Source organism: Myotis daubentonii, chromosome 3 (genome assembly GCF_963259705.1).
Source record: "Myotis daubentonii chromosome 3, mMyoDau2.1, whole genome shotgun sequence".
In the NCBI taxonomy this organism is placed as follows: Eukaryota; Metazoa; Chordata; class Mammalia; order Chiroptera; family Vespertilionidae; genus Myotis; species Myotis daubentonii.
Window position 1 is genome coordinate 31,314,792 of NC_081842.1, and position 23,430 is coordinate 31,338,221.

The 23,430-nt window shown below is 44.1% G+C and overlaps 1 protein-coding gene and 1 long non-coding RNA gene across 5 annotated transcripts in view; one reads left to right on the forward strand and one right to left on the reverse strand.

Annotated features, from left to right (window-relative positions):
* Positions 1 to 9,623, forward strand: part of SAMD7 (sterile alpha motif domain containing 7) — a 29,453-nt gene extending 19,830 nt beyond the window's left edge. For all 4 annotated transcript variants that reach the window (XM_059686997.1, XM_059686996.1, XM_059686998.1 and 1 more), the window contains 2 exons: positions 5,135 to 5,245; positions 9,048 to 9,623. In XM_059686997.1, coding sequence (XP_059542980.1) covers positions 5,135 to 5,245; positions 9,048 to 9,242 — 306 coding nt within the window. In that variant the 3' untranslated portion in view covers positions 9,243 to 9,623. The remainder of the gene's footprint in view (positions 1 to 5,134; positions 5,246 to 9,047) is intronic.
* LOC132230092 (uncharacterized) lies at positions 3,427 to 9,062 on the reverse strand. The gene is made up of 2 exons (XR_009451810.1): positions 5,101 to 9,062; positions 3,427 to 4,872 (listed from the first exon to the last, which is right to left on the reverse strand). It is a non-coding gene; the product is annotated as an uncharacterized LOC132230092 (long non-coding RNA).
* Positions 9,624 to 23,430: the final 13,807 nt, after the last annotated feature.

Genomic DNA, 23,430 nt, shown 5'->3' on the forward strand with positions numbered 1-23,430 from the left:
GCTCGATCCCCATTGGGGGATGTGCAGGAGGCAGCTCATCAATGATTCTCTCCTATCATTGATGTTTCTATCTATCTCTCCCTTTCCCTTCTTCTCTGAAATCAATACCAAAAAAAAATATTTTTTTAAAGTGAAGTTTATAAAAACCACTCTTGTAAAAAATAATGTTACATTTCAAACTTTATCTTCCCCGTGTTCTCTTGTGGGCATATGGGAGTTACATAGACACAAATACCCAAGCTTTGCTGACTCATTATCTCTCACCAACAGGATGTGAGTTCTCCCTTCCCCACCCCAAGAAGCAGAAATGATTATTTCTAGGTGTTTCTCAAATGTGTTTAGGATCAAGTCCTGCTCTTGTTTCCTCATTAAAGTCCATTCCCTCCCAGGAACTACTGGCGAGATAAATTACAAGAGCACTGTCGCTCTCCTGGGTACGGCCCCAGCACAGTGAGTGACCGTGTTCTGTACAGAAATGGGAGAATTCCTCTGGATGCAACTGTGTGCCGTCTGGTTGCAACAAACACCTAAGCAGCACTGCCTGTGCACAACTTTCACAAGTGCCATTGTCTAAACGTGCCTTTGGCTTTTACTCACAGCCCAGAGACTCGTTGGGGTTACACCCTCTGTCCCCCACCCTCTTCTTCCTCACCTCTGCCTTAGGTGTCTGCTTAGCAACCTCCCTCCACCTGCCTTCTGCAGGTAGAAAAGGAAATTCAGAACAAAATAACCACAACTAAAATCCAAGCCCCAATGCAAATGAACCCCTTAATTTTTGTTTCTTTTCTCTTTCAAATGAACCCTTTTAAATAGGTGTAGAGAAAGGGTTGCTGGCTCAACTGTTTAGGGACATCTATTTTGTTTGTCTAAGTAAACGAACTCAACAGATACAATATTCTCTCCCTAAAAATAACTGAAATTACTAAGAATATATGCACATTTATATGGTGCTTTAGGCCTAAACTGCTCTCATGAGAATGGGACATCTTCTGAGAGACAGTGGCATGTTCTGTGCCTTTGCCTCAGGCCCAGGGTTCATCCGCCCTCACGCATCTCAAGCCCTGGCTGCCACACTGCCTCTGAAAATTTACCCCTGTGGTTTCTCTTCTTTTGGTGCTTTCTGATAGTCCCTTACCTGCTCACTGGAATTCCTACCAAGGAAAAAGAAATAAGCAAAATTTCCACCATCAATATACTTCACTATTTTCAACAGCACTCCTTTTTCTGAATGGCAGTAGGATTAAGCAGGGAAAATCCTGGCTCAGAATAATCTAAATTAATAATAGAGGAATATGCAAATTGTCCAGGACGCTGTCACAGTAACAGTAACGACCAAACAGCAGGCTGTGTGGGGCGACCAGGCCAGCAGGGTGGGTAGTGAAGGACGACCAAACAACTGAACAGCAGGCTGTGTGAGGTGACCAGGCTGGCAGGGTGGGCCAGTTGTGGGCAACCAGGCTGGTGGGAGGGCAGTTGGGAATGACCAGGCTAGTGGGGGGGGGGGCAGTTGGGGGCAACCAGGCCGGCAGGGGGGGGCAGTGAGGGGCAACCAGGCCAGCAGGGTGGCAGTTAGAGGTGACCAGGCCAGCAGGCAAGTAAGCAGTTAGGAGCCAGCGGTCCTAGATTGTGAGAGGGATGTCTGACTGCCGGTTTAGGCCCGATCCCAGGGACAGTCAGACATCCCCTGAGGGGTCCTGGATTGGAGAGGGTGAAGGCTGGGCTGAGGGGACCTCCCTCCCCCATGCATGAATTTCGTGCACCAGGCCTCTAGTAAACTATATGCTATTTTGTAAGTTCTCTAACTGGCAAGCTGTGCTTCTTAGGCAACTCACCTAACCTTCTCTACGTTGCTCTATCATTTATTAAAAAAATAGAATAATAGTGCCTATACTTTATTGAGTTGACTATATGCAAGGCACTATCCTAGGCACATCATTTATAGATTAGCTTTTAAATTTAGTCTATAGCATAATTTTGCAAAGAAGATATTAGCCCTATTTTTCAGCTAAATAAGATTGACATCAAGGTGGCTAAAAGAATAAGCACTTGAAAAATGTGTATGTGACTACAAATCTAGCTCCTTCCATTATAATTATTCTACATTGAGGATATTGAGCCAGATGGTTTCTAGTCAAGAGCCCCTAGGAGTTCTCAAAGGTGGTAAAAGAGATCTTCAAGCTATTCTTTATATTTCAAGAAATCTAAGGAAGAGCATCCATTTTCCCAAGAGAAGGCTATAAAACTAACCCAAACTGCCAATTTTCTTCCTTTGGCCCAAATTAAGTTAATTTATATTAGCCATTCTATGATTTGCTTAATTGAAATAGGAAAAGAAACAATTACTTAATAAACATATTTTGTAAGTAACTACAATATGTTAGCACACAAAGTTCCAGGCACAGAAGCTTGCCAAGCAGATTCCAGTTTTTAGCTGATCCTGTGGCATCCGGCCAAGGCCGGAAATCACAGCGGAAACAAGACAAACGTGGTTCCCCTCCCTGGGAGCTTGTATCCAGGAGAGGGACACCGGGAAGGGGTTCCACGTCAGGGTGAGACGTGCTGGGAGAGGGCAGGTACGTGCATGGTAGGCACACACAGAGGCACCTCATGGCTTCCTCCAGGAAGAGGCATCAAAATGGGGCCTGTCAGTGAGTTTACCAGCTGAGGAAGGAAGTGAGGCAGGAAAGAAGCAAAGGAGGAATTTCCAGGGAGGACCAGGAGCCAGAGAGAATGTAGAGTAGTAAGTTGTTGGGATTTTGAGAGCAGTTTCTAATGGCCCAAAGAGGGCCAGGGCCAAGGTGAGAGAGGAGAGAATGGCAAGACAGGAGGCTGGAGTGGGAAAGGGGGCCAGGTCACAAAGAGCCTTGAGGACCCAGCGAAGGACTTTATCCCAGAGACAGCTGAGGTTTTAAGAAGTGGCGTGATTGGCTTTATTTCAGAAGGGTCACTCAAGCTACTGTTATGAAAATAGGTTGAAGGTGGCCAGACTAGTGGGAAGGCCTCCTCAGATGAGCAACAGTGAAATTTGATTCAAGGTTGAAACAATGGGTTGGCCAATCAATACGCCATCTAAGAGGCAGAATTGCCACCATTGGCTTCTAAGTTAGATATTCATCAGAGAGCCTGCAGCATAGAGAGACACTCACAGAAGCCCAGAGAGGCTGAGATGAATCAGGAACAACGAAGAGGACCTGGGTCAGATGCCTCAGGGACTCTAACATACGAGGATGGACAAAGAAACAGTAGCCACAAAGGTGATGCAGAGGAGAGGGCAGAAGGTAGCCAGGAGGGAGAAGCCTCATGATGGCAAGGGAAGGACATTTTTCACGAAGGAATAGTCAACAATGTCAAATGCAGCCACCAGCATAAGAAAGGTGAGTACAGACAAATATCCATGTGTTTGAAACAACAGAATCACTAGGGACCCAGAGGAGAGCAGATTTGATGGACAGGTGAGGGCAGAAGTCAGACTCCTTGTGACTGAGAAATAACTGGGAAGTAAGAATATGGAAACAGAGAACATCACAACTCTTCGGAGAAATGGCTATAAAGGGAATGAGAGACATGGGGCAGTATCTAGAAGCAGAGTGAAGAAGCATTTGTGGCCCAGCCGGCGTGGCTCAGTGGTTGAGCATGGACCTATGAACCAGGAGGTCACAGTTCGATTCCAGGTCAGGGCACATGTCCAGGTTGTGAGCTTCATCCCCAGTAGGGGGCGTGCAGGAGACAGCTAATCAATGATTCTCATCATTGATGTTTCTATCTCTCTCTCCCTCTCCCTGCCTCTCTGAAATCAATAAAAAATAGTCTTTAAAAAGAATCATTTGTGTATTTTTATTATTATTATTGCCTGTTTTATGATGGTGGAGACTCGCTTAAATGCCAAAGGGAAAGAGAAGGCCAAAGAGGAGAGATTGAAGGCCAGGGAGGGATTATTTACTGAGTGAAACCCTGAGGTGGGAGGGGTGAGGACCCACATCATATGTGGAGACATTGGTTGTCTTTCCACAGAGAGGGACGCCTCTTCCACATATCAAGACAGAAGGAGAAAATAGGAGTTTGGGGGTTTATTGGGCAGAACTAGAGGAAGTTCTTATCTACTGGTTTCTTTTTTTTTTATTAGAAAGTTATATGATCTGTTGAAAATAAGGGAGGATTCTGTAACATCTAGAGTTTGAAGATTGTGAAGGAAGCTTGAAATAGAGAGAAGAGAACGTTCATCAGTAAATACAGGATTGCCAGACAGGTTGAAGTTGGGGATCATGAAATTCTGGTGCTACCAATCTGCTCCGCTTTTTTCTATCCACCTCTATTTGTCTGGAACCTTTGTCCAGCAGCAGCCTTCCTAGTTTCTGGAAGAAAGGAAGGCATGGTTACATCCATTGCACAGTCGGAACTATAGGCTCTGTTGGAAAAGTCAGCATGACAGCTCCCACCTGCAATTTCCCCTCTGCCCCCTACCATTCAGCTAAGGCAGTGGACAGGAAGCAGTGCACCTAAGTGTGAGAGATGCAATTGTCTGTGATGGTTTTTACCCACATCTCTTTATTCAGACTATTTGTTCATTCATTGATCTGTCTAGCAATGTTGATTTTACACCTTCTACTATGTTCCAGTCACTGCAGGACAGGTACATTGGTAAATAAGACACAGGCCTGCCCTCAACTATTAACTATTCCAGGCTGGAACTGAGTTCTATAAACAGAGAATTACAATGTACTCCAAGGGCTATTGAAGAGCTACTGGGGCACAGAAGAGAGAGCAACTGAAATGAGAAATTTTATAAAATTTTGTGTCATTCCCCGGCAGTCTTAATGTCTCCTCCAATACTAAAATATCTGCACATAAAACAAGAATTTTTTTTAAAAGACACTGAGACAGCCCTGACCAGTTTGGCTCAGTGGATAGAGGGTCGGCCTGCAGACTGAAGGGTCCCGGGTTCGATTCCTGTCCATGTACCTTGGTTGTAGGCACATCCCCAGTTGGGGGTGTGCAGGGGGCGGCTGACCGATGTTTCTCTCTCATCGATGTTTCTGACTCTCTGTCCCTCTCCCTTTCTCTCTGTGAAAAATCAATAAAATATTTTTTTTAAAAAGACACTGAGACAAAGTTAATACCTTTTGTGTTTTCTAAGGTATTTAAAGATCATGCAATTGACGGAGAAACTTTGCTATTACTCACAGAGGAGCATCTTCGAAGCACTATGGGACTAAAGCTAGGGCCGGCACTAAAGATCCAATTGCAGGTATGGTGATTTTCACAGCTAGATATCTATGAATGGTATGAAGCTTAAGAGAAATACGTTACTTTCATCCTGTTGTAATATTCACAATACCTATTTAACCTCTTTCCCCCTCTTTGGGTGGGAGCATAATAGGAGTGAGGGAACCTGAAAACACTGGAATGGGGTGGGAGCACACATTCCTAGGGAGAGTTGGGCAGGCGCAATGCAGCAGTGTGCTAGCAAATGCTTGACAACCAGCTCACTTTAAAAACAAAATGAACCCAGATTTGTAGCATCTGTCAATTTCTGTGGTGTAAATACTCACACCATGGCTGACAGACTCTTAATGTAAAGTCACTGGATACAGAATTGGGAAGAGATGCACAGCAGCATCCCATTTTAGAGTGCCACGTGAGGAGAAGAGACACAAGCAACCTCAGCAGCAGAGATAATCATGAATGATAAGAGAATTAGGTAAAGACAGTTAAGAAGTGATGAGTTTTAGGTATTTATTACTTTCGTTTCCAATATAATATTTTAAATTGTAAATTTATATAATTTAATTTTTTATTACAGTTTGCATGCAATATTATAACAGAATGTATTTACTTGTAAGTTTGTAAAGTTTAATTTTTAACAATAGCATATTTCACAACTGGCTTGCAAACTCCCTAAAAATGTAACAATTGACTCTCAGGACAAGCCAGCTCCAGCGCGCCACTTCTCGCCATCTCCACCGTTCATGCAGGTCTAAGGCACTGTCATCTTTCATTGGGTTCCTGCATTCGCCTTCTAACTGTTCTCCCTGCTCTGCCCTCGCCCCGCCAGAGCCTAGTCACAAAGCAGAAAAGGGTTATTCTTCTAGTACAGTCATGCACAGCTTAACAAGGGGGATCCTTCTGAGAAATGTGTCCTCAGGCAATTTCACTGTGTGAACACCATAGAGTGCAATTCACAAACTGAGACGGTATAGCCTACTACACACCTAGACTATATGGCATAGCCTCTTCCTCCCAGGCTACAAGCCTGTACAGCACGTCATTGCACAAAACATGGGATTAAATCAAGCACATGAGACAATGGTACAATCAGGAAACTTGGCAAACACGAGATGCATGAGGTTGCTGCCACCATAACAAGGGCATACAGTTTTACAGAAAACTTTTTTTCTATAAATAGAAACAATACACTTTAAAATAATGCTAATGTTGTGGGTTCAATCCCTGGTCAGGGCACATACAAGACTCAACCAATGAATGCATAAATAAGCAGAACAACAAATCAAAGACACTCTCTCTCTCTCTCTCTCTCTCTCTCTCTCTCTCCCCCCTTCCTCTCTCTCTAAAGTCAATCAATAAATAAGTAATTAAAAATAATGATAAAAATATAGTATAGTAAATACATAAACCAGTAACACAATCATGTATTACCATTATCAAGTATTATGTACTTTACGTAGCTGTATGTGCTATGATTTTATACAATTCGCAGTGCAGTAGGTTTACACCAGCATCACAAACGAATGAGTAATGCAACATGACAATGGCTATGACATCACTAGGCAAAAGGAATTTTTCAGCTCCATTATAATCTTATGGGACTACCATTGTATATGTGGTTTAATATTGACTGAAACCTTTCGTTATGCAGTACCTAAGACAGACCATGTTATTCTTCTGCTCAAAAGTTTGCAATAGCTCCCCCTCTCCTTCAGAGTACAAGCCAAAGTCCTACTTATTTGCACTCCTCCCCACCCGCCACCACCCTCACCTTCCTCATTCATCTACTTTTCTCCCCCACAGTTACTGCTTCTGCTCACACACCTCTGGATGCTACTTCAGCATCTAGGCAGGCTCCCCCGTAGGGCCATTCTCTCTACCTGGGATGCTCTTCCCTCTGGTAGACTCATGCTCTGCTCCCTCTACCTTCTCAGTGAGGCTTGCTCTGAACACCCTACTTAAAATTGCACACAGCCCAGCTCATGCATACTACTCTCCCTTTTATCTGATCTTTTCCCCCCCTCATACTAGTAGCCCTAACACCTTCAATCATACAATTGGTTATTTATTGGTTGTGTTAATGTTCATTGTTGATTTTCTTCTGCCCCCATAGAATTGTTAGAAGGCTAATGCAGGAATCCAGTGAGAGCCGAGATCTTTATTTGTTTTGTTGACTCATGTATCCTTAGAATATGCAAGCTCTGTAACAGGTAGAAAATTATTTGTTGAAAGAAAGAGTTTCCATGAAGTATCAATTAATTCTTCCCAGAATTTATACTGCATTATAGGGCATCTTTTTATACTGCATGTTTATGCCAGGAACTGAGATTTTAAAATGTTCTTCAAAAGCCATTTTTATCTGCCAAAAAATTTTAAGGTAAAGAAGTTCGTTATTTATAATGCAAATACTTTCATATTTTCACTGTTATCCTTTTTTAAATGTCTTTTTTGAAATAATTTTAGATACAGAAGAGATGCAAAGATAGTACAGAGTTCACTCAGCTTTTCCTAATGTTAACATCTTACATAACGTAGCACATTTGTCAAAATTAAGAAATTAACAGTGGTGCAATGTGGTATTGACTTTTAAGTGATTTCTTTTTCGGTGAGGATGCTACATCTCTTGGCATACTTAAATGACACTACACGGTTTTTACTTTGGCTTTGATTTATTCTTTTGGATTTTTTTTTTTACCTTACAATGTGGCCAACTCCAAATCACCCTAATCTCCTCACTTGCCGTTAGCATTGCCCCTATATCATTTTCAGGAGGCTGTGCTAGGATCTGATATGTATAAGTCTTCCATGAAGCCCAGCTGAGCTGTTAGAGCCATGCCCCATCTGCCAGCATAACAGGACAAGGCTTCCACAGAAGCTGGTAGGAGGGTCGGGGAGTGGAGGTGTCCGGCTGATCCCAGACATTCAACCCAACAGGATGGTTGTAGAGCCCTTGGGATTGGGAATGTCCAGGGGTCCAACTGAAGCAGCAGAATTGGAAGATTCTGAGTAACCTCTGGAAGACCTAGGAGGTGAGCAGGCAGGAGTTCCTCAGACAAGGTATCTTGGTGGATAAGATAAAGTCTCAATCTCCAAAATGGGAATCACAGGCAATACTCCATTATGGAGAGCCTGCTAAGAAGGAAACCCTTTCTCCAGAATAGAAGCTTAGAAGGTGCACCTGAACTGAGCATGAAAGGAGTAGGAGGAAAAAAGAATTACTGGTATTTGAGAATAAAATAGTATTAGCATGGAGGATGCTGGGTTTGAGCTGTGACATTGTGAACAATATCACAGAATCTCCTGGGTCCCATTCAGGATCAGGTTTGTGTAGGCTCCCAATGGTTAGTGTTGGGGCACTAACTCTCATAACAGCTCCATTTCTGTCTCAACACTAAGTCAACGGAAGGCCAGCTATGTGCTGAGGTTGTCCAAAGAATTCCAGCCTTTAGCCAAGAGAAGGACCAGCTGGGTGTTGGGGAAGGTGGAGGGGGGTGCCTGTGGGACCTCTTGTGAGACCATTGAAAAGGGAGAGGTGCAGTGAACTCAGAGTGAAATGATTATGTGTACAGATGAGCCACAGCAGAACTAGGAATGGGAATTGGAAAGTTGCTACCACCTTGATAGCCAGTTTTACAGCAGTGACCCCTGTATGAACCTGAGAGAAAGAAAAAGGCCACTGTGTCCTAGAATCGTTTCCCCCAAAACTATATAGATGCCCATGCCTGAAATTACCGCAGCCTCCCTGCCTCTGTGGCCAATCACAGTATGCTGGGCTATTGAAAGAATTCATAGGTTTAATTACTATAATTATTTTGTCTTCACAGGTATCTCAGCATATGGAAAGTATGTTCTACAAGAAAAGTTTTTCACTTCCTACCCACACGAAACAAGCATTTGACCAACCAGCAGACACGTCCCCTCTTCTGGATTTTAATTCCTGGGGTGACACATTGGACAGGACCTGTTCCCAGGATATAATAATTCCTAAAGGAATCGAGCGAGATAGCATGAAAAATTAAAACCCTCAAGAAGCAAGAACAGTCTTAGTTTTCCAAAGTCTAGGATATTCTGAAGGGTGTGTGAGGGCTTCCCGGGACCAGGTGGAGGCTGTGGGGGAGAGAAAGCCAGCCCTCCCCGAACTTGTCTTGGAGGAGGCCTTGCCCAAGAGGCTTCCGGACGTGACCTCAGCACAAAGTGACTGAAGGCCAGTCCCTGAGAGCCCAGGCTAAATGCAGGAGAGAATGTGCAAACACTAACAAAAGCTACAGGTGGATGTTTCCTTAAGGAAAACTCTGAAGAAGCCAAAACAGCTGATACTAGGGGTTGGGGCAGTGGAGTGGGGAGGCTCCTTAACCTCTCTTCACTCATTTCCCATCTCCCAGAAAGAGACAAACACAGAAGGAGGCAGAAGAGAAAGAGAAGTACAAAATAGAGAAACAGAGAAGCTGACCACAAGGCTTCCACCGTTTCCCATTGCAGCCTTCCAGGCTTAAAGCCTCTGCTTTAAGATAGGAAAGGGCAGACATTTCAACCTCAAAGTTCCGAGTCAGCTATTAGTCAGCATTTTCTTTCAGTCTGCCATAAAACTACGTTACGACTAAAGATAACGGGCAGGCTCCTCCTTATCTGAGAGGGCCATGAAAAGGCATAATGCCCACCGCAGATTTCAGCCAAGGGGTGGAGTGGCGTTATCCCTGCAAAGCAGGTTTGAACCGGCAGGATGGAGGGGAGAAGATTAAAGTGGCTTTCTGCGTGCACCCTGTGGAGTTCCACTCTTTCAACTTCACACCCAGCAGAGACCCTCTGAAAAGACACACAAGAAACTGACAAGGTTGCTCAAGGCAGGGGGTGGGGGACTCGGTGACTTTAGCCCTGAGGGAGATTTACTACTTACCCTCTTTTTCTTTTTCTTTTAATATATTTTATTGATTTTTACAGAGAGGAAGGGAGAAGGATAGAGAGTTAGAAACATCAATGAGAGAAAAACATCAATGAGCTGCCTCCTGCACACCCCGTCTGGGGATGTGCCCGCAACCAAGGTACATGCCCTTGACCAGAATCGAACCTGGGACCCTTCAGTCTGCAGGCCGACGCTCTATCCACTGAGCCAAACCGGGTAGGGCACTACTTACCCTCTTACACATTTTGAATTTCTAACTATGGCAATGTGTTTTCTATTTTTAAAATTTACATTTAAAATAAAGAATCTGTAGTAAGCAGCCTCTAAGATGGCCCCCAGTGATCTCTGCTTTCTGAGATTCATGTCCTTATGCAATCCCCTCCTCTTTTGAGTGGGCTGGACTTGACTCTTTTCTAATGAATGGAATATGAAAGGCATGATGGGATGTCACTCTGGGGGGCTCTGTCTGGGGTGCTCCCTCGCACTCTCTGGAACACTTTCTCAGGAAGTAGCCTCTAGGCAGCCCCATAGAGAGCCCCATGTGATTGAACTCCGGAATGGATCTTGGAGGGCTGCCAACAGCCACAGGAGGGAACTTGAAGGTGGCTCCTCCCAGAATCAAACTTTGGGATGACTATACAGCTCCTGCCCACAGCTTGAATGGCATCCCTGAGCCAGAGGCCCCCAGCTTAGCTGCTCCCGGATTCCTGACACATAGAAACTGTGAGATAATAAATCTGTGTTGTTTTCAACCACTAAGTTTTGCAGTAATTTGTTTCATAGCAATAGATAACTAAAACAAACAAATTGCACCGATAAACATATATAACATGCTATCCACATTGGAAGAAATCAGGCTTTCGCAGTGTGGGCTTTTTTCTCTGATTTGGAGAGTGGGTTCTTAAAGTCATTCTGCTACAAATCAATCTAATTTAGTTGAGCTTTCCTTTCCTTTATTTTTAATATAAAAAAGCAGGTTTTCCCCAGTGTAACATTATATTATACTATCAAATATGCATATGACTTGCTTGTTTACTCTCTCTGGAGACACATGCACACACGTGCAGACATGCGCGCGCGCAGACACACACACACACACACACAGAACCCCTCCAAATTTTGAAATTCTAAGAAGTTTTGTCACATGACCTTTCAACTGCTATAATTCCCAGCATACAGAAGTTTCACAAAAAACTGCTGTATACCAAATGTAAGTTAACAGATGCTATGGTGTGGATAAAAAGAGAAGCTAATTAGTATTTTTAGAGGCAAAGAAATCATGTGGTTCAGTCCATATGATGGCTTTTGAATTTCTTATTCCTGCTAAATGAGTCAATTGAGCTGGTAACTGATTCACTTGAACAGATGTGTCTCCTTGTTGCTCTAAGAAAATATTCTGATATGCCATCCTGGCATGTACCATCACCAAAAAAAGCACTGTGATTAATTTTAGGTCGTGCATAAAAAAGGACCAGGGACACATGCAAAGGAGGCTCTCCCCAGCTCTCAGCACTCTTCTTTGGAAGAAAGGGAGATTGTAATGGCTTGTCACACTAAGATTGCTTTCTTCCCATGTTAATGACTACAAGATATCTTTTGACAAAAGACCCACCTTAGTAACAGAAATGATTTTAGAGGGTGAAAATGTCACTCCTATGGAAGTGGTCATTAACTCTTCCACAAATGCTGTGCCCCTTTGAGAATTAAACAACAGCAATGCCAACAAAACAAAAATCTCTCTCATGTTTGAAAACCAAACACAATAAAACTGTGTTTGCTAAATAGGGTCTTCTGACTTATAAAATATTCTGTTTAGACAGATTAAATAAACGTGTGTGTGTGTGTGTGTGTGTGTGTGTGTGTGTGTGTGTGGACCATTATGCCTACTTCCTCTATGGAAGTATTAGAGCTATTAAAAAGGAGTAATAGAATTCAAATATCACCATTTTACACCTTTAAAAAATACAGGATCGACAATGATCATAAATGGTTGCTGACATCACAAAAAGAGAAACAACCAGACATCATATGCCTCCTGATGAAACAGTTATGAAATAGAAAAATCCAAACTCTGGGAAAATCAGGTAATAGCAGAAATTACCTGATTTTCTTTAACAAATAAATTGCAAGGAAAAACAAAGAGAGGGAAAAGGAAAACCAGTAGATTAAAAGATATACTAAAGATTCAAATCACCCAGAGGTAAAAGTTTTGGAAATAGGAGCGATAATGGTTGCACAACATTGCCAATGTAATTAATGCCACTGAATTATACACTTGATAATTGTTAAAATCACAAATACTACATAATAAAGAGTTAATATGCAAATGGTCATCACACCCTCATGCCATCACGCCCTCATGCCCTCATGCCATCATGCCATCATGCCGTAACTGTTCAGACACTCAACATTGGGGAGAGAGGAATGGGGACCAGCCAGGCAAAAATGAGCTCTCGAGAGAGAGGAATAGGGACCAGCCAGGCTGTGGCCCAGGAGAGGGACAAGCCACCTGCCCCGCAGTCTTGGGTGCCTGTGGCTGCGGCCCGGGTGAAGCATCCCGCCCATGGTCACCTGTGGCTGCAGCCAGCCCGGGCAAAGCCAGCCCAGGTCCTGGGTGCATGCGGCTGGCCAGAGGGAGGGAAGCCCAGGTCCCAGGTGCTTGTGACCAGCCAGAGGAGGGAATCCTGGGTCCCAGGTGTGGGGCAAGGCAGAGGCAGTTAGGGGCGATCAGGCAGGCAGAGGTGGTTAGGGGCAATCAGGCAGGCAAAAGTGATTAGGGGTGATCAGGCAGGCAGTCAGAGGGGTTAGGGGTGATCAGGCAGGCAGGCAGACGAGCAGTTAGGAGCCAGCAGTCCTGGATTGAGAGAGGCAGTCGGACATCCTCCGAGGGGTCCTGGATTGGAGAGGGTGCAGGCTGGGCTGAAGGACCCCCTCCCATGCATGAATTTCATGCACCAGGCCTCTAGTTTTATATATATATGCTAGGGGCCCGGTGCACAAAATTCGTGCACTGGGTGTGTGTGGGGGGGGGGGGGGGAGTGTCCCTCAGCCCAGCCTGCCCGCTCTCACATACTGGGAGCCCTCAGGCGTTGACCCCCATCACCCTCCAATCGCAGGATCGGCCCCCAGCCCAAGCCTGACGCCTCCGCCAGAGGTGTCAGGCTTGGACAGGGGACCCCCATCTCCCCCCGATCACTGGCTCTGGCCCCCGCCCAGGCCTGAGGCCTCTGGCCCAGGAATCATGCCTGGGCAGGGGACCCCCATCTCCGTCTGATCGCTTGCTCCACCCCCCGCCCAAGCCTGACGCCTCTGACCCAGGCTTCAGGCCTGGGCAAGGGGACCATCATTGCCGGGAGCCGGTCCATGCTTGCTGTTTCAAGGGACCTGGCATATATGGCATACGGTTCTTAATATGTTTGCTCACCTTCTTGGTGCTGTGTTTTAACCAAGGTCACCTCTCTGAGAAAGGTTGAATCCCCAGGTAGGGATTTTCCCCTGAAGTTAGGGAGGGAATAAAACCCCTCAACTAAGTGCCAGGCGGGTAATTAATCCCTTTAACTACGAACAATCATGCTTAAACTACATAATCTTTTCTCCCTGGAATGGAGATAAGAAACGCCCTAACCTTTGTAATAGAGATTGATAGGATTGAATCAACTGGTATAAATACAGTTGTAACAAGACAGAAACACACAGAACTCAGGAGACAGAATTCAGAAGACAGATCCTAGACAGAACTCAGAACAAGACAGCAAGAGACAGAACTCAGACAGGGCTTGGAAGACAGGACCAAGAGAGACAGAGCCTAGGCACAGAACCTACACAGAACGTTCTCTGGAGACAGAAGAACTTCGCTGGCGAGAGCATGCCGGAGGATCCTGGACAGGGACTGGCCTCGGAGCCTAGAGACAGAGCCTAGCGGGAGAACATGGCAAGGGATCCTGGACTGAACCTGACTGCGGAGATTGGCAGGAGAGCCTGACTGGAGCCTGGCTACTGAACCTGACTGGAGAACCTGGACAGAACCTGGCTGGAGATCCTAAGCAGAACCTCTCTGGAGATCCAGACCAGAACTTGGCTGGAGATCCTGGCTAGGCTGCTGATCAACTGAACGCTGTCTCCGTGCCCTTCCTTCTTCGCCGACTCCGTCCACACCTTTGGGGACCCCTGGACCTGCTGGGGTTGGACCCCGGCACATCATATCCCCCCAATCCCTGGCTCTGCCCCCCACCCAGGCTTGATGCCTCGGCCAGAGGAGTTGACCCTCATCACCCTCTGATCACCAATCACCGAATCGGCCCCTTGACCAGGCCTGAGGCCTCCAGCAGAGGTGTCAGGCCTGGGCAGGGGACCCCCAGCTCCCCGCGGTTGCAGGCTCTGCCCCTGCCCAGGCCTAACGCCTCTGGCTGAGGCGTCCGGCTCGGGCAGCGGGGACCCACAGCTGCAGCGGCCCCGCAATTGTGGGCTTTGCTTTAGGCCCAGGCAAGGGACCCCTAGCTCCCGGGACTGCCAGCTTCGACCGTGCCCAGCTCCCATCGCTGGCTCCACCCCTACTTCCTGCTATCACTGGCCAGGGCGGAAAAGGCACCTGATTCTCTGATCATGGCTGGGGGGCAGGGCAAAGGCGGCCCCAGGGCCGCCTTTGCCCTGCCCCCCAGCTCTTAGCTCCCCCCTGGGTTTCTGATCACTGTCAGTGGCAGGGGGCTTCTTCCTGCTTTCCCTTTCGCCTCCCTGCATTGTGCCTACATATGCAAATTAACCGCCATCTTGTTGGCAGTTAACTGCCAATCATAGTTGGCAGTTAATTTGCATATAGCCCTGATTAGCCAATGAAAAGGGTATCGTCGTACGCCAATTACCATTTTTCATTTTTATTAGTGTAGATATGTAGATATAGATATTTACTACAATAAAACATTTTAAAGATTCAAGTCACCCAATATAAATATTTGGATGCCTATTCAATATACTGTAAAAAATAAAACAATTGGAGAAATTTGAACACAATTAGAAATATTCAATTCTATTAAAGAATTATTGTATTTTTTAAAATGTGATATTAGATAGCCACTTGGCCTGGAGGTCAAACCCTCCCTGGAATTAGCTACAACAATCAAGATTTAACTATAAGACTGCGAACAAAGACCACTAGGGGGTGCACCAAGGAAGCATAACAAAATGCGGAGACAAAGAAACAGGACAAAATTGTCAATGGAAGATATAGAGTTCAGAACCACACTTTTAAGGTCTCTCAAGAACTGTTTAGAAGCCGCCGATAAACTTAATAAGATCTACAAGAAAACTAATGAGACCCTCGATCTTATATTGAGGAACCAACTAGAAATTAAGCATACACGGACTGAAATAACGAATATTATACAGACTCCCCACAGCAGACCAGAGGAGCGCAAGAATCACGTCAATGATTTGAAATGCGAGGAAGCAAAAAACATCCATCCGGAAAAGCAAAATGAAAAAAGAATCCAAAAATGCGAGGATAATGTAAGGAGCCTCTGGGACAGCTTCAAGCGTACCAACATCAGAATTATAGGGGTGCCAGAAGATGAGAGAGAGCAAGATATTGAAAACCTATTCGAAGAAATAATGACAGAAAACTTCCCCCACCTGGTGAAAGAAATGGACTTACAGGTCCAAGAAGCGCGGAGAACCCCAAACAAAAGGAATCCAAAGAGGACCACACCAAGACACATCATAATTAAAATGCCAAGAGCAAAAGATAAAGAGAGAATCTTAAAAACAGCAAGAGAAAGAAACTCAGTTACCTACAAGGGAATACCCATACGACTGTCAGCTGATTTCTCAACAGAAACTTTGCAGGCCAGAAGGGAGAGGCAAGAAATATTCAAAGTGATGAATACCAAGAACCTACAACCAAGATTACTTTATCCAGCAAAGCTATCATTCAGAATCGAAGGTCAGATAAAGAGCTTCACAGATAAGGAAAAGCTAAAGGAGTTCATCACCACCAAACCAGGATTATATGAAATGCTGAAAGGTATCCTTTAAGAAGAGGAAGAGGAAGAAAAAGGTAAAGATACAAATTATGAACAACAAATATGCATCTATCAACAAGTGAATCTAAGAATCAAGTGAATAAATAATCTGATGAACAGAATGAACTGGTGATTATAATAGAATCAGGGACATAGAAAGGGAATGGACTGACTATTCTTGGGGGGGAAAGGGGTGTGGGAGATGCGGGAAGAGACTGGACAAAAATCGTGCACCTATGGATGAGGACAGTGGGTGGGGAGTGAGGGTGGAGGGTGGGGCAGGAACTGGGAGGAGGTGAGTTATGGGCGGGGAAAAAGAGGAACAAATGTAATAATCTGAACAATAAAGATTTAATTAAAAAAAATAAAAATAAAAAAAAATAAAATGTGATATTAGTATTTTGAAGATTTTTTTTTCTTTTGGTAAGAACTTTAACATGAAATTTTTCCTCTTAACAATTTTAAGTGCACAATAAAATAGTGTTAACTGTAGGAACAATGTTGTACAGTAATTCTGCAGAACTTATTCATCTTACCTAAGTTTTTTTTAAAATATATATTTTATTGATTCTTTACAGAGAGGAAGGGAGGAGAATAGAGAGTTAGAAACATTGGTGAGAGAGAAACATTGATCAGCTGCCTCCTGCACACTCCCCACTGGGGATGTGCCCACAACCAAGGTACATGCCCTTGACCGGGATTGAACCTGGGACCCCTGAGTCTGCAGACCGATGCTCTATCCACTGAGCCAAACCGGTTAGGGCTTACCTAAGTTTTTTTAAAAGAGTTCTTATCTCTTAAAATGTATACTAAAATATGTACAGATAAAATAATATATGCTGTATCTGGGATTACCTTACCAACAACATAATAAATTTACCACTTATCATTTTTTGGAGATTGGTAGAATACTCAAGACTCTTCGGTCGGAGACAAAGGACTTTATTACACATGACACAATAAACATCATGAATGTCAGCATATTTCCTTTTGTCCTCAAGTGTCATGGGGGCAACACAGATGACACATGCAGTGGGTTGCCTGCCCATGCAGTGGATTGCTTCACAGCTGAGGAACACTGAGCTTGGGGAACCCACTAATTTTATAGCAAGCATTAAACAAGCATGCTCTCTGTCCAGGGGTGGAGATGGAGTGTGCAGGAGTGAGGAGATATTACCTCATTTCTTAAGGTTATCAGGTGCATAAGCAATAGAGCTAGGAATATTGTGACCCAATAGCTTCGGCACCTATTTTTTAAAGTTAATTTCCCAGCCACCAAAGGAAAAAACAACACTGACTCACCCCTCACTCATGTAGTCCATTCTTGACCAGACCCTCTACTTTGACTCATAGTAAAAGAGGAAAGCTTTTTATTATTATTACTAGAGGCCCGGTGCACTCGGCGGGGGTGGGGGGGGTGGGGGGGGGTACCTAAGCCCAGCCTGCACCCTCTCGCAGTCTGAGAGCCCTCAGATGATGTCCGAATGCCAGCTTAGACCCACTCCCCACCAGCAGTAGGACATCCCACCACCGCTGCTGCACTCACCAGCTGTGAGCCTGGCTTCTGGCTTAGTGGCACTCACCCCGTGAGAGTGCACTAACCACCAGGGGGCAGCTCCTGCATTGAGCATCTGCCCCCTGGTGATCAGTACACCTCATAGCGACCAGTCGTTCCACTGTTTGGTCAATTTGCATATTAGCCCTTTATTATATAGGACTAGAGTCCCAGTGCATGAAAATTCATGCACTGGAGGGGGTGGTCCCTCAGCCCAGCCTACCCCCTCTCATAGTCCAGGAGCCCTCAGGGGCAGGAGGCGACCGGGCAATCAGGGGAAGGCAACGCCTCATCACACCTCTGCTGCTGTCACTGCCGACAGCACAAGCCTCAACCGGCCTTGGTTACCTGAGCCTCGGGCAGCCCTGGGTGGCTGGGCAGCCGCCATCCAAGGCTTGCCTGTGCCTCGGGCCGGCCCTGGGCAGCTGGGGGGCTGAGGGGACTGGGGGACTCCAAAGGCAGGCATGGGGCAAGGGCGGGCCCAGCAGGGCTGAGGGAACTGGGTGCTGCCATCTTGTGGCTGTGGGCGCCACCATCTTTGAGGGAGGGGCAGTTAATTAGCATATTATCTCCTTATTGGCTGTGGGTGCCGCCATCTTTGAGGGTAGGGCAGTCAATTAGCATATTCCCTCCTTATTGGCTGTGGGCACCGCCATCTTTGCGATGGTGTGAGGGTCAATTAGCATATTCCCTCTTTATTAGATAGGATTATTATTATTATTATTATTATTATTATTATTGTTATTATTATTTTCCAGGTAGAGGAGAAGGTACACCACAAACTGTGCTTTGGATTCACTCCTTCTAGTCACACTGGCAGATGGTCATCCACCTTTTGTTCATGGCCCCTCCTCTTTCCCAACCATTTCCTCTTGTTGAAATCATCTCACAGGTCTCCTAAATTAGGGCTCTGAGTTCTCATTCTGCCTTTTCCATATAAGCAAACTCAGAGAGTTTTACCCACTGTGAGAATCTTTCATATCTCAGAAGTCTGACCCACCTCACTCTGTGGAGGGATGTTTCTCCCTGTTCTAGGGACCAGCTTGACAGTGGATATATCTATCTCCTTTGTTCTGACTCTTGACTCTGAATTCCTTCGGCCACCAACTTAGCCACTCTAAATTCATACTTCCTCACTTCCTAAGCACTTCCTGTAGTAGTAAGCCATCCATTCTTTCCTCTAAACTGTTTGATTCTTCTATAGTGGCTATCTCACCTAGTCTGCCATTCACTGCCCCAAGGTCCTGGGAAAATACACAAATGACTCCTGGGAAACCTGGTGATAGTCTCCCCTTTGCTCAAGGGCACATGCCTCTTCAGATACACATATACACTAGGATGCACAATTGATGAGCTGTATTTACATGTGAAATTGAAATAGCCTTTCTTCTGTGTCTGCAATCCATTCTGCTTCTTCTCTCTGACTCATCTGGGTCCATAAATTCTGTTTTAAGCATTTCTATATCTTTATTGATACAGTCATAGAGATATTTAATGAATTTAACAAGGCTCATTATGCAGTATCTATAAGGCAAAGTTAGGATGTATATGACATAATAGACTAAAAATGCTCTCTGACACTGCAAAGAATTCTGTGGAAACTAGAAATTTCCGCGCTTTCTATATGAGCTGGCAGATGATTTGCTAAACTGTCAACCTGTTGTTTTGCATTTGATTAACCAATCCAACCAGTTCTGTGAAGGCGGCACAATATTTACCAGAGTTATGTCTAACACAGCGCTGTGCTTTGCTTTGATAAGAGAACTCTACTGCAGTTTTCTTTTACTTAAAAGGCAGAAATTTCAAGTACAAAAAGCATTGGTACAATTTGATTAATAATAGTTGAAAGCTGTTCCCTTATATTTTCAAGACTTCATTACAGACCTTTACTATGACAACATTTTCTTTTCAGACACACATTTAGATCTCCAGACACTGAATAAATAGAAATAACTTCATTCAAAATAGCAGAAAGAAATTTTGTCTATGCTAGATTGTTATTTTTTGTTTTCTGGTGTGTGTGGTTTTTTTTAATGAAATAAGTGATAAACAGGTAGCTTATTGTTGTATAAGATTATTATTACAGTGGGTTTAGAATCCTTTAACACTTGGCTTCTCCTAAATTATTTTCTTGGCTCTATGTACTTTGTATTAACACCAATGGTTTGCCCCTAAAACCACTCATTTAACTGAGCAAACAAATAAGAAAAGATTCACAGCACAGGAATCAGAAAGAATCAGGTATCTGATTGCATAGGTTGTACATGAGAGGGATATCAGCAACTTCAAAGAGAAATCTATGAAAAGCAACATTTTTTATTCATGGTAGGATATGAAAAAAAAAGTCTATATTTCAGGCCTGGTGATTGTTCCCATACCAGAAGCATTAAAAAAATCATAATTCACTAGCCTTTGTCTACACTCACCAACCATTTAGGCAAATGACGTTCACAAAATAAATTCTAAGTACTGCTTCCCTTACAGAGATCGTTTTAAAATGAATGATCAGATTGGGTTACTTCCTATGATTACTATCACTGAATATTTGTTAATTCAAAAATCAGGGTTTTATTTTAAAATTTAAGATTAAAATATAGCCATTGCCTGAGCAGGTTTAGCCTACAGATGGAAGGGTCCCGGGTTTGATTCTGGTCAAGAGTACGTACCTCGGTTGCAGGATCCTCCCTGGCCCAAGCCCTGGACAAGGTGCATGCAGGAGGCAACCAATCAATGTGTTTCTCTCACATCAATATTTCTCTCTGTCTTTCCTTTCTCTAAAAAATAAATGGGGGGAAACCAAGATGGTGGCATAGGTTAACGCCGGAGTTTGCTGCCTCGAACAACCACTTCAAAAATACAACTAAAAGATGGAACAGACATCATCCAGAACCACAGGAAGGCTGGCTGAGTGGAAGTTCTACAACTAGGAGGAAAGAGAATAACATACCGAGACTCAGAGGAGGCACAGTGCTGAAGTCAAATACTAAGGTGTGGAGTGCATGCAGAGCGGGCTGGCGGCTGAGAGCGCCGTTGTCGTTTTCAATAGGGAGGGAGTCTCAAACTCTGAGCTCCAGATCCGGGCAAGTCTCTAGGGACCCAGACTCAAATGAGAGAAGCGGGACTGTCTGGCTTCGGTCGGAACTCGAGGGCAGCTTTCTCTCCAAGGTTTGCAGCAGTTGCTGGGACTCTGAGAGGCAGAGCTCCTGGGGACGGGACTGAGAGCAGCCATAACTGCTTGCTCCGGCCCGCCCTGTAGATCCCCTGGGACCCGCCCCACCCAAGCCCTGCACAGCGGCATTTGCCGGATAGCCTCAGGCAAAGGCTAGATTAGCACCTCCCTAGAGGACAGAAGTTCTCTCACTGCAGACACAGCTGATTCTCACAGCCACTTGGCCTGGAGGTCAAATCCCCCCTAGTATTAACTACAACAATCAAGGCTTAACTACAACAAGACTGCGCACAAAGACCACTAGGGGGTGCACCAAGAAAACATAAAAAAATGCGGAGACAAAGAAACAGGACAGAAATGACAGAAATGGAAGATATAGAGCTCAAAACCACACTTTTAAGGTCTTTCAATAATTTTCTAGAAACTTCCGATAACTGTAGTGAGATCCTCAGGAAATCTAATGAGACCCTTGATGTTGTGATAAAGAACCAACTAGAAATTAAGCATACACTGACTGAAATAAAGAATAGTATACAGACTCCCAACAGCAGACCAGAGGAGCGCAAGAATCAAGTCAAAGATTTGAAATGCGAAGAAGCAAAAAACACTCAACCAGAAAAGCAAAATGAAAAAAGAATTCAAAAATACGAAGATAGTGTAAGGAGCCTCTGGGACAGCTTCAAGCGTACCAACATCAGAATTATAGGGGTGCCAGAAGATGAGAGAGAGCAAGATATTGAAAACCTATTTGAAGAAATAATGACAGAAAACTTCCTCCACCTGGTGAAAGAAATAGACTTACAGGTCCAAGAAGCGCGGAGAACCCCAAACAAAAGGAATCCAAAGAGGACCACACCAAGACACATCATAATTAAAATGCCAAGAGCAAAAGATAAAGAGAGAATCTTAAAAGCAGCAAGAGAAAGAAACTCAGTTACCTACAAGGGAATACCCATACGACTGTCAGCTGATTTCTCAACAGAAACTTTGCAGGCCAGAAGGGAGTGGCAAGAAATATTCAAAGTGATGAATACCAAGAACCTACAACCAAGATTACTTTATCCAGCAAAGCTATCATTCAGAATCGAAGGTCAGATAAAGAGCTTCACAGATAAGGAAAAGCTAAAGGAGTTCATCACCACCAAACCAGTATTATATGAAATGCTGAAAGGTATCCTTTAAGAAGAGGAAGAAGAAGAGAAAGGTAAAGATACAAATTATGAACAACAAATATGCATCTATCAACAAGTGAATCTAAGAATCAAGTGAATAAATAATCTGATGAACAGAATGAACTGGTGATTATAATAGAATCAGGGACATAGAAAGGGAATGGACTGACTCTTCTTGAGGGGAAAAGGGATGTGGGAGAGGCGGGAAGAGACTGGACAAAAATCGTGCACCTATGGATGAGGACAGTGGGTGGGGAGTGAGGGTGGAGGGTGGGGCGGGAACTGGGAGGAGGGGAGTTATGGGGGGGAAAAAGAGGAACAAATGTAATAATCTGAACAATAAAGATTTAATTTAAAAATAATAATAAATAAATAAATAATGGGAAAATATCCTAGGGTGAGAATCTTTTTTTAAAAAAAGGATAATCCAAACATTTTTTGTGAACATTAAAATATTTTATTTAAAATAATACTTTGTTTTAATTACCTTGCTTTAATATGGTGTATCAATTAGGATGCTCTATGACAGGGGTCCTCAAACTACGGCCCACGGGCCACATGCAAATACAAATATTGTATTTGTTCCTGTTTTGTTTTTTTACTTCAAAATAAGATATGTGCAGTGTGCATAGGAATTTGTTCATAGTTTTTTTTTTAAAGTATAGTCCGGCCCTGCAACGGTTTGAGGGACATTGAACTGGACCCCTGTTTAAAAAGTTTGAGGACCCCTGCTCTATGATGTAAATTACAGGAATCCCAATTCAAACTGGCTTAAACTAGAAACGAAACTTTTTAAACCAAAAAGTCTAGCTGTCTGGCTTCAGGTAAGGCTTTTCTAGTGGTTCAAATGATGCTACCAAGGATCCAGTTTCTCCTTTATCTTTAGGTTCCATTAAAGTGGCTCTGAGCAGCTCAGGGCCTCCTCTCCTGCTAGTAAAAGGCCTGCAGCTGTCCAGACCCAACATTCTCCAATCCTGTGGTAGAAGGAAGAGTATATGTCTCTTCTAACAGACACAACGTCCTGGGAGTCACTCAGTCTCATGGTTTCTTTGGCTTCTGTGCTCAATCCCTGTGGCTAGGAGGGCTGGATTCACTGACCAGCTCATGCCTGAAGCCTGAATTTTTATGTCTGTATAGACCCTTCATTTTGTTCTTCATTTGTAATAACTCATCTCACCCTTTTGGTTATGAGCCCCTTGAGAGCAGCATCTATGACTTCTAAATTCCTGCATTATTTCAAAGCACCACCAACAACAAATGGTCAAGAAATGGGATTAAATTACCTGATGTGATTATCGTAATAGAATTTCTTTTGATTAACTGTTCTCTAGAATCCCAAAATACCTTGTAAAAAATACTAGAATCGTAAGATGATGACGGTTTCCCAGGGCTCTTCC